The sequence below is a fragment of the Gopherus evgoodei genome, chromosome 2, assembly GCF_007399415.2.
Source record: "Gopherus evgoodei ecotype Sinaloan lineage chromosome 2, rGopEvg1_v1.p, whole genome shotgun sequence".
Lineage (NCBI taxonomy): Eukaryota > Metazoa > Chordata > Testudines > Testudinidae > Gopherus > Gopherus evgoodei.
Window position 1 is genome coordinate 17,854,880 of NC_044323.1, and position 16,476 is coordinate 17,871,355.

The 16,476-nt window shown below is 33.6% G+C and overlaps 1 protein-coding gene across 1 annotated transcript in view; it reads right to left on the minus strand.

Annotated features, from left to right (window-relative positions):
* Positions 1–4,657: 4,657 nt before the first annotated feature.
* CNPY1 (canopy FGF signaling regulator 1) overlaps positions 4,658–16,476 on the minus strand; it is a 69,585-nt gene continuing 57,766 nt past the window's right edge. Inside the window, 6 exon segments of the mRNA XM_030549297.1 lie at positions 4,658–4,683; positions 5,402–5,436; positions 5,668–5,736; positions 10,661–10,765; positions 12,498–12,665; positions 12,668–12,704. Coding sequence (XP_030405157.1) covers positions 5,699–5,736; positions 10,661–10,765; positions 12,498–12,665; positions 12,668–12,704 — 348 coding nt within the window. The 3' untranslated portion in view covers positions 4,658–4,683; positions 5,402–5,436; positions 5,668–5,698.

Consider the following 16,476-nt stretch of genomic DNA (forward strand, 5'->3'; position numbering starts at 1 on the left):
AGTCATTCTGAACTCTCACCTTTCTTTCCTATTGCATTTAATATGAGAGTGAAGAATTTTTACCACTTGAGAAACAACCGTATTGAAATCTTTTCTTTCTTTCTTCATTAATGCCCGTGTAACCTCAAGAGTTGTTATGATTCTTTATTGGCTGCCCTTCCAGAATGTGGGCTAAGGAAACGTTAGCTGATTTAGCATGCTGCTATAAGGTCAGCTAGCAATATCAAATGGCATGAACACGCTGGATATACACCCATCTGCTCCTCTCCCACCAAACCAGCTTCTCATAAAGTTTGAAAGTGATATTAATATTTAACTTTTAACTCACAGGATCCTTCATGGTGTCAGCTCTGCTTAATTAGCTGACATTTAGCTCCCTGTATTCCACAGCACACACCTAAGATTCCTTAGGTACTCGTTTATTAACATTCCCCAAAGTAGATTGGAGCAGGCAATTCCCAGACTCTTTATCAATTGCTCCTGAAGGCTATGGAGTTCATTGCTGAGTGCCATTAGATCAGACAATTCTGTAAATATATTTAAAGGCATGAAGATGTCCTTGTTTTCAAAAGCTTTGTAAGCAGTTTAAATGAGATTTGTGAATTGTTATTTTAAACACAAAGCCTTCTTGAGATGCTCCTCAGGAAAGTCAGTGTATTAACCTAGGTTGTATTATACACAATTCTGCTGTTAATCAACATTTTTACAGCAATATGTGATCCTATAACACTGCTCAGGCACTTAGGTCCGTGAAAGCCATTAAGTGTGGCAACTCCATCTTGTATTTATTTTCTAACCCCCTTGCTCTCTCCTTACTGAAAGCCCCCCCTGCATCTTTTGTATGATCTCATGACGTTCTGGATTAGACACTTTAGGGTGTATGCTATTTTTTAAATTTACATTTTGCTCACAATAGAAGAACATAGCAAGGTAATTTGATCATTTTTCCTCTCATGCCCTTTTCTAACCTCTTGGGAAAAGGCTGTCTCCTATTCCATCCCCTCCTCCCCTAGGTGAAAGCTACAATTCTGAGCAGTGCCCACCTTACCTGGCTCAGTGGTATAATTCAAGTAAATCTTACTTGATGTATATCTGGATTTACCTTCAACAGCAGCATATTAATGTAGGAGCAGTTATTAGAGACTAACATAGCTTAAGCTATCTAGCAACTGAATAATCTTAATACTAATTATCTACTTAGCTACCATAACAAAATATGCTGCATAGAAATGTGTATAATATAATTGCAGAGCATTTCATACAGCTCACTATGTAAGAGCCATTAATAGCATTTAATTAAATTTAGATTTGGATGCCCTAATTTGTGATAAACTTAATGTGCGTTAGGAATACCATACAAGTTAATATTTTCCTCAGAATATTTTGACATAATTACACCTTATGTCAATAAAATACCAAAATACTGCAGACTAACAGGCATTTTCTAAAACTGTATTTTGATGAAGCTATTATATGTGTAAACAAAAGTCAGACCACAGAGACACATATGAATAGAAAATATGACTAGTTACTGAACAGCCTTGTTTTTAGGGCTTATCTTAGAAAATAATGTATTGATCTTTCCCATTTGCCACCTTGGTTCAATTCCACTTTCCATTCCTAAGTGAAATGAATGTAGTGGTTTCAGCTCATTCATAGCAAACAGTAATCCACATTAAAACTAAAATCTGTCACTGCAAATTTGTTCTTTGCTGGGTAGACTTGACACGGAGAATGAAATAAACCATGCAAAAGCAAATGTATAACTTTAATGGTGTCATCATCACTTTAACAAAAACTTGGGGCCCAGAACCCCAGTTGGGTCAAATGGACATAGATCCATTTGAAGTCAGTAGAACTACCCTCAATTACACTAGCTGAGAAACTGGCCCTGGATTCTTCCAAACAATCTCTATGTTTTTGTTGAACTAATAAGAGGCCAGATTCTTCATGCAGTCATACTTGTAGAACCCACTGACTTCATGACTGTAGGATGATATAAATAAGGATGGAATAGGGTTTAAAAAAGAAAAGTATCAGGATTCCACTTCCCCTGAGTTTTGAGTGAATATTCATGTATTGGAAAAGTAAGAACCTATCAGAGCTGTATACCAAAATTCCTATTTAGAACAGTGGATTACTTTTTATTAGCTAACTATTAAATAAGCAGCAATATTTCACTTGGCACTAAGATATCATGGTGAGCAGTGTGGTAAAAATACCTAGATAGATGGAATCCCAAGTACACTCAGGATGTCTTTTACGTAATATGTTAATTTATAAAAGGCAAAATGCATGCAGTATTTTATTAGGCACAACACTTCTCACTGAACAATAATTAAGATGCTTTAGAGAAAGCCTCAAAGATTAAGTACATTTCTCAGTACCTAGTAATTGCAGTAACAAAACAGTACTAGCATGAGATGAAAATTCACACAAAAGTCTTTCCCAAGATGGTCACAGAAGATATTGGGTGTGATCCACTACTGTGTTACTCCATTTTTACAGTAGAGCAACTGGACTGATTTCAGTGGAGTTATGCTAGCGTAAAACTGGAGTGATGTGGTGGTGACTGTGGCCTACATTATATAACCAACATACTAAAGTATTGATATGAAAGGCTCCCAATATTGTTTTCACTGTGAAATAGAAAAACAGGGTTCAAATGTGCAGAAAGATTCTTTATTGAAGGGTCACATACTGGTACTACCTTCTAGATGCAGCAGAAATCACACTGACCTCAGTGGTTATGTGCAAGGATTGAAGACGGCATATGGCCGTTGATGAATAGTAAAACACTCCAGACGGATAGTCAGAATTTCATTCATAACCTGTAAATACACGGCACTATCACAAAAGATTCTCAGTGCTTAGGCAAGAAAGTATAATGCAGCATCAAAGTTTTAAAGGGGCATGAAAAAAAAGTCTGAAAATATTTATTACAAGCAACACCTACGATTAATGTAATTGAGAAAGATTTGAGGAAAATATTTCCTCTGTTCCTCTACTCCATCCCTCAATTTGTTTACTTTATTTTAAAAGAAGTGCTGTCAAATACCTAATCTGTTGGTTTGTATCTCCTGTATAATCAGTTTCCTTTGCTTTTTGTATGGGTCTTTCACACATTAATGGAGAGAGAAATAAATTCTTATTTATTTATTTAAGAGAGAGGAAAGTGTGATTGTCAAATCCCCCAAACTGGCAGGGTAGCTAGAAGGTACTATTTTAAACCACTTCTGACTATTTTTTTAAAATAGATGAGATTCCACATGGACTGTGTGTCTCTTTATTATAATATATTAACACATTTCTTTTTAAAAACACACTCGGAACCAAATTCTGCCCTTACCATCCCCTCAAAAAAATCAATAGGATTGCATGGAGTGTAAACAAGGGAGGAATTCGACCCTTTCAATTTAATTTTATTCTCAAATATGGCTAGGCGGCCTTTTTCTTACTGTATGAGTCTAAATGAAATTAACTGGAAAACTAACTGTTTATGGTTCATATTCAGAGTGTTTGCTAAGCAAATCAGTTTATTATGTCCTCAACCTGGTAAAAGTTGACCAATTTTGCACTTTTGTTGAATAACATAATAGAAATGTAGTTTAAAGTTTAATGTAACTTTTTTGCTCTCGATGGAATGTTTATATATACATGCAAGCTTATAGTTCAACTATATTATTGAAAAATGAGAAATGTTCTTTAACTATGGAAAATGTTTCCCATTTACATAGTACTATCGCTTTGCTGTATTCAAACTGTAACTCTTGCTAATCTGTTCCATAACACTGAACTGTCAATAGGAGATGGCAGAAAATATTTCACATTTAAAAAAAAAAAGTAGAACACTTTTAAAGAACATTAAATCATGCAACATATCCCATAACTGTATGGGGCCAGATCCTCAGCTGGTGTAAATCACCATAGCTCTATTGGCTGCAGTGGAGCTATGCCAATTTACCCCATTTGAGGATTTGTGCCTGGCTTTATAAATACTCCATTTCGTAAACTTCAATGTTTGTAAATAAGCTTAAGAAAGAAACTTTCACAGACACTAATACTTTCTTTCAGTCACTATGCATGATTTGTTTGCATAATACTGCATGCCGGTTTATATACCTTAGATGGTAGTCAAATTGCAACTATGGTGACATAAATTTTTAAGAACTCTTTTTAAGTTAAAACAATCTCTTTTTCCTCTGAACATTCCACTGAACCTTCATAATGTTTTGGATGAGCTATCCTGGTAATTTCAAAAACACAACTAAGTTGTTCAGTCTTTCAATATAATATTTTCACATGATATTTGAGACTTAACCAAATATTCTCATACAGCGTCCTATTGGGAATATTCCACACACTAAACTCCAATTTACAACCATTGGTGTTCTGTGTGTGGAACGACTGCACAATGAGCTGATGTATTTTTAATAATCAAAGACAAATAACTTTAAGCAGAATTTTTCAGAAAGTGAACAAAAGATTTTGATAGCTAGATTATCAATATATCCCATAGCTATTGGACTAGACAATTTTATGATAAAATATTGAGAAATATAAAGAAATACTTTGTGTTAGTAAATACCTTGCACTAAAAACAAATTACTAGATGCATTTTACCTGTGTGGAGCATATTAAGGGTACTTCCATGTTTCTTCATTCGAAAAGCTGGTTTAAAATCTGAATGCCATTACAGTAATTAAGTATCAGAGGGTAGCCGTGTTAGTCTGGATCTGTAAAAGCAGCAAAGAATCCTGTGGCACCTTATAGACTAACAGACGTTTTGGAGCATGAGCTTTCGTGGGTGAAGTGGGTATTCACCCACGAAAGCTCATGCTCCAAAACGTCTGTTAGTCTATAAGGTGCCACAGGATTCTTTGCTGCTATTACAGTAATTATTAATGTTAAATAAGATCACATTTTAATATCTTTTGATTGCAGACTTTCTGAACACTTACAGAGTGCATCAGTAGTGCTTTGCCACCAGATTAAATATTTCAATGCTTGTTCAACTTTTCATTGTACATAAAGTTCTGAAATTTAGGATTGGAAATTTTAAGGGAATGGCTTGTTTTAAAGAAATCATGTGTGCTTCATTAGCTTATATAATTTATAAGGGAAAGCATAAATATTTGGAAAGATTCTCACTTTCATCCATAAAGAGAATATAAAGCTAACAAGTACTCAGAACTATTTTGTAGTGAAATTTGCTCATGTATATTTGGAAGTACACTGGAATCAACCATTTGTTATAACAGAGGACAAATGCACAAGAACAGTAATAGGTTTACTTAAATTGTATAAGGTATTTGCTTCAGTTAAACAAGAGCCATAATTTTCACACTCAAGTAGTACTTTTTTTTTTTTACAATCAGACACTGGTTTTGTCAAAATTAACATGGCATGAATATCTTGAGACGTCAATTGTTTTACCTATAGAAATGGTCAACAATTCATTACATGTTAAACCTAAGATCCTTGCCAAAACCATGCAAACTTCAGTTTAAATATTTTAATATGAAAACATAAAAGGAAATAAACAAAGAGAAACTTACTCACATGTAAAAATATAAATGTAAAAAACAAAAGACATTACAGGGGCAAAAAAGGCAGAGAATCACTATTTGATTACACGGGAAGATTTTTTTGTGGTTGTCATCTTACTTGACTCTGTAAAATTCATAGTTTATCGATGCTATGGCTCAGTGTGAGTAGCAGATTCTTCACAAAGACCTGAGGAGAAAAAGAGTTACATATCGTTATAAATGTTTTAAACAGTTACATTTTGCTAAAAACACAAAACTTTTGAATAAATGACAATAAACCAGTGATAAGTGGGTGTCTGAAGGATAATACTGAGGCTTTGATACCAAGCCTGTATTTTTCCTGGATACCGATGATCCATCCCTCTTTAACACAGAGCAACCAGGCTTTTTACAAAGTACTGTAAAACTACCAGGCTTTGGCCCCTGGTTTTCAGATATGTTAAGTTAAAGTATTTTAGAGGCCAACACTTCTGTTACATGGTATGAATATGAGCCATGCAAATGTATGTGGGGTGGCATCTTTGCAAAATGTTTTAAATGCTATGAAATAAGCTGTGTGTTCCTCGTAATTCAACTGTTATCCCATTATGAGCTATGCAACCCTTAATTATCACATCACAAAAACATAGATGCATATTTTAGTGAAATACATATTTAAACACTTCAGACTCAGGAAATGCCCAAGGTTTCCACACACACTGAGCACACAGATTTCAATCCGTTCTCCAGCTATTTCCATGTACTTGCTGAAGTTGACTGAAGTTACATGTGGATCTCTGAGGGTAGAACTGGACATATTATGTCCTAAAGTTACATTGAGCAACATTAGTCATAGTAGAAAATTTCACTACTATGCAATGTGAAGAGTTTGGGTTAATATGAAATGTAATTTGTGTATCACCTGACTTCTGAGGGTTTAATTGTAACCTTAAGGTTACATTAAAATATGGTTCGAATTAATTTTTTTTAAAAGTAAAAGGAGATTATGGCCCCAATTTTGCAATAAGATCTGCCAGCATGTACCCTTCTATCTCTGTAAAGTGTTACTGAAGTCTGTGCTAACAGATTCCGTTGCAGGAAAGGAGCCTAAAACATAAGTCTCTGTATTGACTGTGAATTTCCATTGCTGCATGGTCAAAAACAAACAAACAAACAAACAAAAGTGAAACTATGGAATTCCACAGTGAAATATCAACACAATATCACATCCATATAACCAATGTCTGTGCTTTATTTCATAACCCAGTAAACAGTATCATAACACTTAACCTAGTAGAAATGTAACATGCCACACATACACAAAAGAGGTATTTTCATTGCTTATCACTGTTACATTTTTTAGCTTTGGCAAACTGTCCTGGAGTTTAGTTCTCAGTGAGAACTAGCAACCTAGAAAGTATCAACTTGCAAAACACAACTGTTTGAGTAGTACAACTGCAGAAAAAGTCTTTTTAAAGAAGAAAAGGGTTCCCCCCCTTGCATAACTCAAAAATGGGTGAATAGAATCTGCTCAAAATTTCATAATTAGTAAATGAATAATTAAAGATCACCTTTGGGATGAGACCAAGAATGGAAAATTTCAGCCAAAAAGAATAATTTTGCAGCATTATGAGCACGTAAAAAAAGGATTGTAATAGAAGTCTCACTGTCACTTTAATGATAGCTTTCACTGCTAGTGCTTGTATTGTTTTCCACTGACAAAACAACTGACACTAGACTATACACTAATATAATCCACTGTTGGCTAGTTTCCTATTTCTCATTGGTTTAAATGCACTCTATCATAATTCAGTACAAAATCTGAATTAGAAACAACTGATATGCCAGTGTTCCAGAATTATCACTCTGTGTGTGGTGGGGGGGGGAGCAGGGTATGAAAACTTTTGGACAACACTTTTTAATTCAGGATACATCAGTCTGACTTTATTTATCAAACATGTTATAATTTGATTGACCTTCCTGTTTGTAGCCTGAAAAAAAAAGGTAATGTGTTTGAGAACTAACTCCTAGACTCTCAGGCATGTGACAAATCGTGGAATATCTAAAGGCATGTCTCAGCACTTTTGATCGCTTGTCTATGGAAAGGGCAGCATAGAGATTTTTTTTGTGTGATCAAAGAATAGGTGTGACAGAAAACAGATCTATGATTACAAATATCAAACACTTTGATCTTTCTAAAACACTTCACTGAAATTTTTCCATTCCTTAATCGAACAAGAAACACCTGCATATAACATCTAGAATAGAGATGTGACTAAAAAAAGAAGTACTAAACATGTCTTGTGAGTAGTTTCTTCTCAGTGTGCATGACTCCTATTAGCATCATGTTTATGCATTGAGAGGATACTGTGCCCTTTAATATTTTACCTTAGCATGGATTAGTAGGGCTATATTGGGTTATACTGATCATAAGACGTTTGTTATAGGTTACCAGCATAAGTCACATTCACATCCTTTGCTTTTAACAAATTAACATTATGGAGGTTAAACCATCTATTTTGATTTTCCTTTAAGATGAAATGCATAACAGTAAAATCAATTATTTGCCCATAGCAAAACTTTATATAAAGTTTGTCCATGTTGGTCACTCTGGTATGATAATTTTTGCACCCACGATGTTTAAAATGGTATCTTGAATTCACACATACAACTATGGATGCAAAGTGCCAAAAGTTGACAGTAAGAACAGAAGTCTATAATATTACTTTAATTTTACATATGAATGAAGTATACTATTGTAATATAGACAAAAGTCACTTTTAATTCTTATCAGCTGTACTCCTTTGTAAGTTGTGTATAAGGGTTTTATACTTGACACACATCTTTACACAATGATTTTCAGAGAATTGCAATTTCCATTTTCTCAGGAGTTTGATGCCAAATTCCACGGAAAATTCAGACACACATTTTCCTACCACTCAGGTATCACCCTTTTCGTCAACCAGCTGCTAGCCGCAAGATTATTTGTGGCATCTTGCTTTCACTGAATTTCACTGATGTGTAATAAATACCTTTTTATCCCTTTTCATGGCTTATTATATTAATTAATTTAAAAAATTGTGCATAGTGGCTTTTAAAAAAAAGTCTTCTTATGAGTTATCGATTTTCTTTTTCCTTTAACATAATGACTTTATTTTCTTGTAAAATCAGATCATACAAAGAATGGCAGATTAATTTATTTCCCTCTGCTTTTCTTCACAGTGTTAGAGAGGTTTTCTTTTTAGCGTGGCTATGGTTTTTGCAGCTTCTTGAATTTGCAATGGCAGCTATTTGCATTGTTTTGCTTATTAAATGGCACCTTATTTGTCTGTGCTAATTGCTGGTAAGAGTAAAGAGTACAAAACTTTTTCTCCCTTCTGCAAAGAATTTTTGCTATTTCCTCAGTCACGCAAGTTCCAAGCCCTGCTCTCCCTACTCATGTAGACAGCCATCTACTTCAATGGGGATGCTCATATGAGTAAGACTAACATGTAACAATGAGAATCTTTTCCACTGTAAATTAGGGAATTGTTTTATCAAAGTTATAATGAATATGTGCAGAAAATATGGTCATACAGTTGAGTTTAAGCCCAACAAAATGATTGTAAAAAAAAAAATTAGGGCATCTTGTTAATGAAGAAAGATATTTCAATAGGTTGGTTTTAAGTGAAAATATTTTCTGTGCAACTTAGCCTATTATCTAAGGTGTAGAAAACAGCAAAGTTATTTTACACCAGGTTTACAGGCAATTGTGACAACAGCCAGCAAGGTGAAGAAAGCTACCCAACTTATTTATTTACGAAAAGCATATTCATTATTGTTTTTCTACACTGTCCTTTCAAGGTCTTTATTTTTACCTCTAAATTGCCTTTTTCTTTAACAAGCACAACAGCAAAAACAATACTGTACATTTTGAAGGAGCTGAGGTGTTTTGAGAATTATTTGTGCTAATCTCTTCATCTACTGATTATTAAGACCAAATATAGCTCTATAACTATAGCATAAATTATTTTTTTAAATGTACACATTATTGGAAAATTCTGTTTTTTAAATGATTTGTCTGTATGGTTGATAAAAAGAACTTTAAACTTTATAATAATGGATTTTTCCCGCCCTCTAGATTGAACTTTTTCAGCATATGTTAAAATACACACTAACATGAACAAATTCTATATTCTTATTTCTATTAACTTCTATCAAATCAGCTTTTGTACTTTTATTGTATGTGCTACATATTAAAGACTTTGAACCTTTAAACACATACTAATATTACATACATTGATTCTAAGATCAATATTTCAATGCATATTCTATCATTTTTCAGTATAAAAAGCACATCCAAAAAGGATGGTCCTGCCACATTTATAATTTTACGATACGATATGCATTCAGTGATGTGCTTCTTGGTTTTAAAAATGATTACATAAAATAAAATCACATTGAAAACATGACCGACAAATAGCATAACGTATGAATTTTCTTAAAAAATAAACTAAATGTTATTTATCACGGCATGTTTTTCCTAGTTTCAAAGTTTTAAGAGGCATTACATTTTTGAGAGGAATATATTTGACATAGGAATGCCAATGTATTTAAATGCATTTTTTCTAACAAACATCTATAGCATGCCAGCAGTTTTAAAGTTTTAAGCAGAACTCCCCACTGATGTCAATGAAGAGTTCTGTTCACAAATTGATGGCTACATGTTAATTCTAGCTTGTAACATGAACTATGAGCAATAAACAATTAAACTTAAAAAAAGAGTCCCCATCCCCCCACCCCTCGATTTCATTGCAAGAGGTTATTTTCGTTCCTTGCTTTGGGATGGCAAAACAAATACACAGAGTAAAAATGTGCTGACCGTGTAACACTAGGAGAAAAACACCCTTCATTACATGCAGAATGCTGAAATTATGCTACGTTCAAATGTGCAAAAGAATTAAAAACGGATGTTAAAATCTTTCTTTTAAAAGAATCATTTAAAAAATAGTTATGTAGTGCTGTTGCTTATTCAGTTAACACTTCTCCTGCAAAGCGGTTTGTTGCACCCAAAGCAGTACACTAGGTTTCGGGGTGGAGGGAGGGAGAAAAAAATGCTGTAGAGAGAGCACATGTTACATCAGACACAGTACCTGATTTTTCACTGCATAGCTTGTCAGCTAGATAGTCTGCCTCCTGGGTGATAAGTGAGAAAATTTCATCTTCATACTCTTCTATAATACTTTCACAGTGTAAGACTAAAACAGGAACATATATATTATATATACATACACATACACACAGAGACAGTACCACTCCAGCAATGAAATAAACAAGATTGCTAACCAGAACTGTAAAGTAAGACAGTGGACAGGGGAACCTTATTTGGGTTTGCACTTCCTGTTTTGTACAAACAAATGATTGCCTGTTAATTTTCAAAATATTCCTTAAGATTTAACTATACGCTCTCTCTGGTTGTCTTTTTAAAAATACACTAACTAGGATAAGAAATCTCTTACAGATCACATTTACTTGCTTTTGAAAGAACACCTTTCAATGTCAGTCACTATATTCATGGAATAGTCACTCAAAAGTTAAATTAAATAATAATCCATTTCATGTTATTACACTAGTATTCACAACATGCAGATAAATAAAGCTCTCTGATCAAACTAATGCATCTTTGGTTTCACTACAGATAACAAAATTGACTTTAATCTACCAAATGGTCTCTTTTCAATGTTTTAAATATTTTAAAGACTATCAGTAATTTGACTTCACTTATAGAAAATGGATTTCTGATGTTTTGAACAGGGTTCAACACTACTGCTGAGGCAGAGTCTTGGTGGAGTGTGTCTAAAGAGACATTTTGTTCAGAAGAGCTGTATTATCTGGAGTTATCTTTTGGCAATCCTGAGCACAAATTAGGAAGGGCAGAAAGTACTTTCCCAAAAGCCCAGACTACGGTTTAATCATTAAACAAGGGTAGAAGCCCCATGAAATGGATTGCAATTAAAAAAAAAATACACCAAGGAAAACTCTGATTTAAATAAAGAAGTCATAACTCTACTACCAAAAAAAAAAAATAATCTCTTGTATTTCTCGAAAAATTAGCTCTAGAATGTGCCATTGCAAGAATACGATTTTTTTGCTGTTTTAAGTCAACATTTCACAGCACTCGACATCTTTGAAACTCAGCCATTAACTTTACTTCTCAGTGAAAATGCAAGTCACTAAATGTGCACGCTGGCTTAATTTCATGGATTTAATAGTCTCACAACATTGCTTTTGTGGTGTACTGAATACATGTGGAATCACATGCAGCATAACACTGCCCTAGACACTCTTTTATATATTGTGTGTTTCCTGACACTAGAAAGATACTTAATGCATAAACAAAACAAAATTATATGATGTACCTGGCACCTAAACATTTGTTTAACTCAGCCTAAGCCAGCATTCTTGATTAGCTCACAGAAATTTGTCTCCATTCAACAAGGCCTAAAGAAAAGATGACACTCCTACTGCCTCTGTAATCCAACTATAAATATTAAAATTACAATAGTATTAATTTGGATTTTTACCCAACACAATAACTCCCTATTTCCTGCACAGAAATTAACAAATATACTTCCTTAGTAACACTGATTTGTATTTAATCACTTACAAAAATTCCCCAAGTAAAACATCATTTGAATTGTTCCAGTTTGGGAAATTTGTACCATGTAAACTGAGAACACACAGTATAATCCATGGGTAACTCTTGCAACTAAAATGCCATCTGTTTCTAAATAACATTATAAACCACATTATTATTATAAAACACTTAATGCGATACTGTGACAAGCAAATACAGAGCATATAAGAATATATTATTAAAATAATTTACTGTATGCACGAATTTAGTACATGAAGCTATATTTATCATACAGTGAAGAGTATACACTAGTAATACTTCAACATACAATGTTACCAATTTGTTATGTTAGCTTACCGCAAATTTCAAAGGTTTGTAAGCATCAGAATAAAAACAGAATTTTTTAAAATCTGCATAGATGTTCTCATCTTTCCTAGGAGCAAATCTCTTGAACGTCCTTTTTTCGGGTTGAGGATCCACTTGCAGCTGGTAATCATTCAGTCTATCACATATATTTTCCATACTTCCGTTAAGTAGGTCTCTGACTTTGCTAAAGGAACCTAGTGGGGGAGGAAAATGGAATTTTCTTTTCTTATTATACATAGTACCAAAAATAACTTTAAGAGATTGTATCTCTATAGACTGATGTGTCATAGACAGTGAAAAAGAATCAGTGCATATCTCTTAATCTGCATAATTGTTGACCCATATTATATTACACACATAGTTAAAAATGTCAGCTAAAGCTAAGGTGACACTGAAAAATAAAACATTTACTCTTGCATAAAACATCCCCTTACACTGAACCAATTCTAGAATGCAGTTATCAGATTTTAATTTGTAAACATATTGTCATTCAAAAAGACATATACCATGCAGCAAATAAATAGAGACCATAGACTACAGTTGATATTTTATCGACATAACCATGAAAGATTTCTTAAGTCACTTTGTTTCTTTAGCTGAAGTAGAGTTCTAGAAAGTCTTTTGCTTTCACTTGGTCTGTCTTAGTTGCTGTTCGTCAACTCAGATGCAGCTGTTTAATACCTCCCAGGGGTTTTGTGAAGAAAATAATAGCTTACAAAATTTAACTTCTCCCAGGTTCTACTATTTCAGCTTTATTTTCGAACAGCTGGTCCATGTCTTTGTCCATTCCTTTTCCTTCAGAATTAAGCAAGAATTCAGCAGAAACATTTAGACACTACCTACATACTTAGTGAGAGTCTCAAAAGCTAGTGATCCCAGGGTCAAAGAGCACCCCTAGCCCTTGGTAACGGGGACAAAAAACTTCTCTCCCGTCTAGACAGGTCAAGGTGCAAGATGCTCCTATCTCTGTTGCTTCTTCCGGAAGGGGGCGTGAACTGAAGCCAAGTGCACAGTAAACAACAGAGCTGCATCCCTGGACCTTTAGAAGATTTTTCTCTCCACCCTCTGCTGATCAAAGTAGGAAGTTTTCATGACAACCATAGTCAAAGGGGCTGAATCACAAATGAACTCGATTTCTGCAATGTTTATATATCCCGTCTCTATTGTCTCTTTTCAGACACAGTATGAACCCTTCCGGTCTCAATGATTACATTACAGAAGCACTTTCACATGTGTGCTTCATTTACACAAAGGGTTTCCTTGCTTCACCACCATCTGGCCACAGATCAGATAAATAGAGGCAGGAGAATTAAAATTAAAGCCTAAAGGTTTTTCTTCTTCTTAAACTAGGTCCTATTATGAAATCCTCCTCCCCCAACCTCATTCTGGATGTAGAATCTACTTTTTTATGAAACTTGGAAAAAGCAAAAAGGGCATGAGGCAAACACTGTATTTTTTTTAAAAAGTCAGTTTTTAGTTTAAAAAATCTACATGTGTATCCTATTTTACAGTAAGGTTTAGTTGCATTTTGCTATGAAAATTATTTTATTAATTTCAATATTAACATTTAAAAAGCAAATGTGTATCATAAAGGAAGGAAAGCTAATGGCAGCAAAACATGGTTCCTGAAAGACTATTTGGATTATGAATTCCAATCTCAAGTGATTTTTTTCGCCATCTATTAGAAGTTGAGGATAACAAGACAACACGGCACATGGATATATCTGACTGCCTCTTCCAAATAATATGCAAAAAAGAAAAACTGAATTTGCAAATAAAATAGAACTTTTACAAATCCTCTTGCAAAAGACAAAAAATTTGACATCATAGACCAAATGCTCTTCCAGTGTAACTTCCACTAAGGTCAATGAGGTTATACCGAAAATGTATCTGACTCAATGTGCTTTCAGTAACAATAAGCTATTACTATGCTACACACACACACACACACACACACACACACACACCCACCCACCTCTAAACCTACTTGCAGGACAGTAAATCAAACCAGCTCACTAACAGGGGGGATTTTTAATGGATTTACTAACTATATTTATTTGCAGATAAAAAGAGATCTACTCTGTTGTCCTAATACAAGCAAGACTGTATTTTAAGTTCTGAAAAAGAGATCTATTCATAGTCCAACTGCTGTTCAAGAATTCACTCACATACTAACACTCTTCCTCATCCCCTTCCTGTCAGTAACTCCCGATCCAATCACAAAAGCTAACAGTGGCTTAGCAAGAGTATATATCATGAGTGGCAAGTACTGTATAAGAACATAGAGAAAGAGACTATTACTATATGCTGAAAACAAACCATGTATGCATTAAAAAATTCTTCTGAAATACACTGAACGAAAATCAAACTTCACAATGCATGTAACAGCAGCTACAGATCAAATTCCCTGGATACTTTGTGTACAGGGGTTAACACTTATGAAAGGAATTTTTGCAACCTGTTTATTCTTATGTTTATACACCATTTTTGCTCTCATTTCCACCACCTATTATATTTCCCATAATGTTCTCAGAAGCCAATATATGAACTGCATCTTCTTAACCTCCCTTTGTATTTCAGTATGTTGTCTTATTATATTTAGGAAAATAATTTTAGGAGTAGCATATTCATGAAGTAGATTAATAAAATCATATTTATAAGAACTTTGCTTTAAAATGGTTACATCTGATTTTTTCTTGTCAAGTTAATAAAAATTATACTTAACATGTGATCTCCAAATAACTTTATTTTTTCACATAACTATTAGTTTGTCTGGAATCAGACTCTCAGTCCCTGCAAACTATATTGAATGGAGTGTGCAAATATATGGGAAACCCTTACACATGATAGATGTATGTATCTATTCATTTCTGGTGTCTACTTATTAGCTTTTGGATAGTGAGCTTTTATTAAAACCAAGTACAACTTGAATTTAAAAGAATATAAAAGATTTTTTTAAAATATACTCAGGAGTTATACCTGACCCCCAAAAGTTGAGTGTTCTTTTAAAAAGTGTTTTAATAATAAGAGCAATAAGTATTTGGACAAGTAGCAGAAAACTAAAGCCTTTCTTTCTATACGGTGAAGATTTTGAATAGTACTTGTCAATAAAGCAACTCCTATTGTGATCGTACCGGAGATGTGGGCCTCCTCCCCGAAAAAGCTGTCTCAGAGATACTAACCTCATTAAAATATGAATGAAAAGACAGCCATCATTGTAATGGGACAAAGCCATTTTACCCTGCACCAAACTTTATCTGTCATTTTTTGTAAAAATATAAATATGATACCCAGCAAATTAGTCATTAGATTTGATGTGCATATTGATGATAGAATGCATGAATTATTTTAATTTTTCAGATAAATCACAGCCTCTGATCATTCTAAATGTTTGATTTTTTGGTTAATTATTTCATAATCCTTTGATTCTTCATATTATTTGAAGTGTTTAAAGAGAATAAAAGATACTCTTTAATTTTTTTTAAAAAGTTCACTGAAACTTTGGTGTTTATTTTTGTTTCCCAGAATATTTCAGCCAATTTCACAAGACAGCTAGAGAATTAATTACAGACTACTATGGCAATACCTTAGTAACAGTCAGTTACAGGATGTTCATATGCCAGTTCATTACTATGTCTCTGTTAATCTCATCATAAATGTCTTGCTTGATAGATACCACAACCAGCCACAACAAGAATACAATTGCATTATGGTGTGTGATAAGAGATATAAAAATGTAACTGCAATATATATGCATTTTCAAAAACAATCAAGTATTTTTCAATAAAACAGTACATATTTGGTTATATTTTAAAAGAACAGAGAGCCAGAACTGATCATATGCAAAGTTTTATATTTTATTGGAAATTGTTTCAAATAATTTTTAAACACGTATTTTAAAACATTTCATGTAGTTTAATCACTATCTTTTCATCCACAAAGTGTTCAAATCATTTTTGATATTAG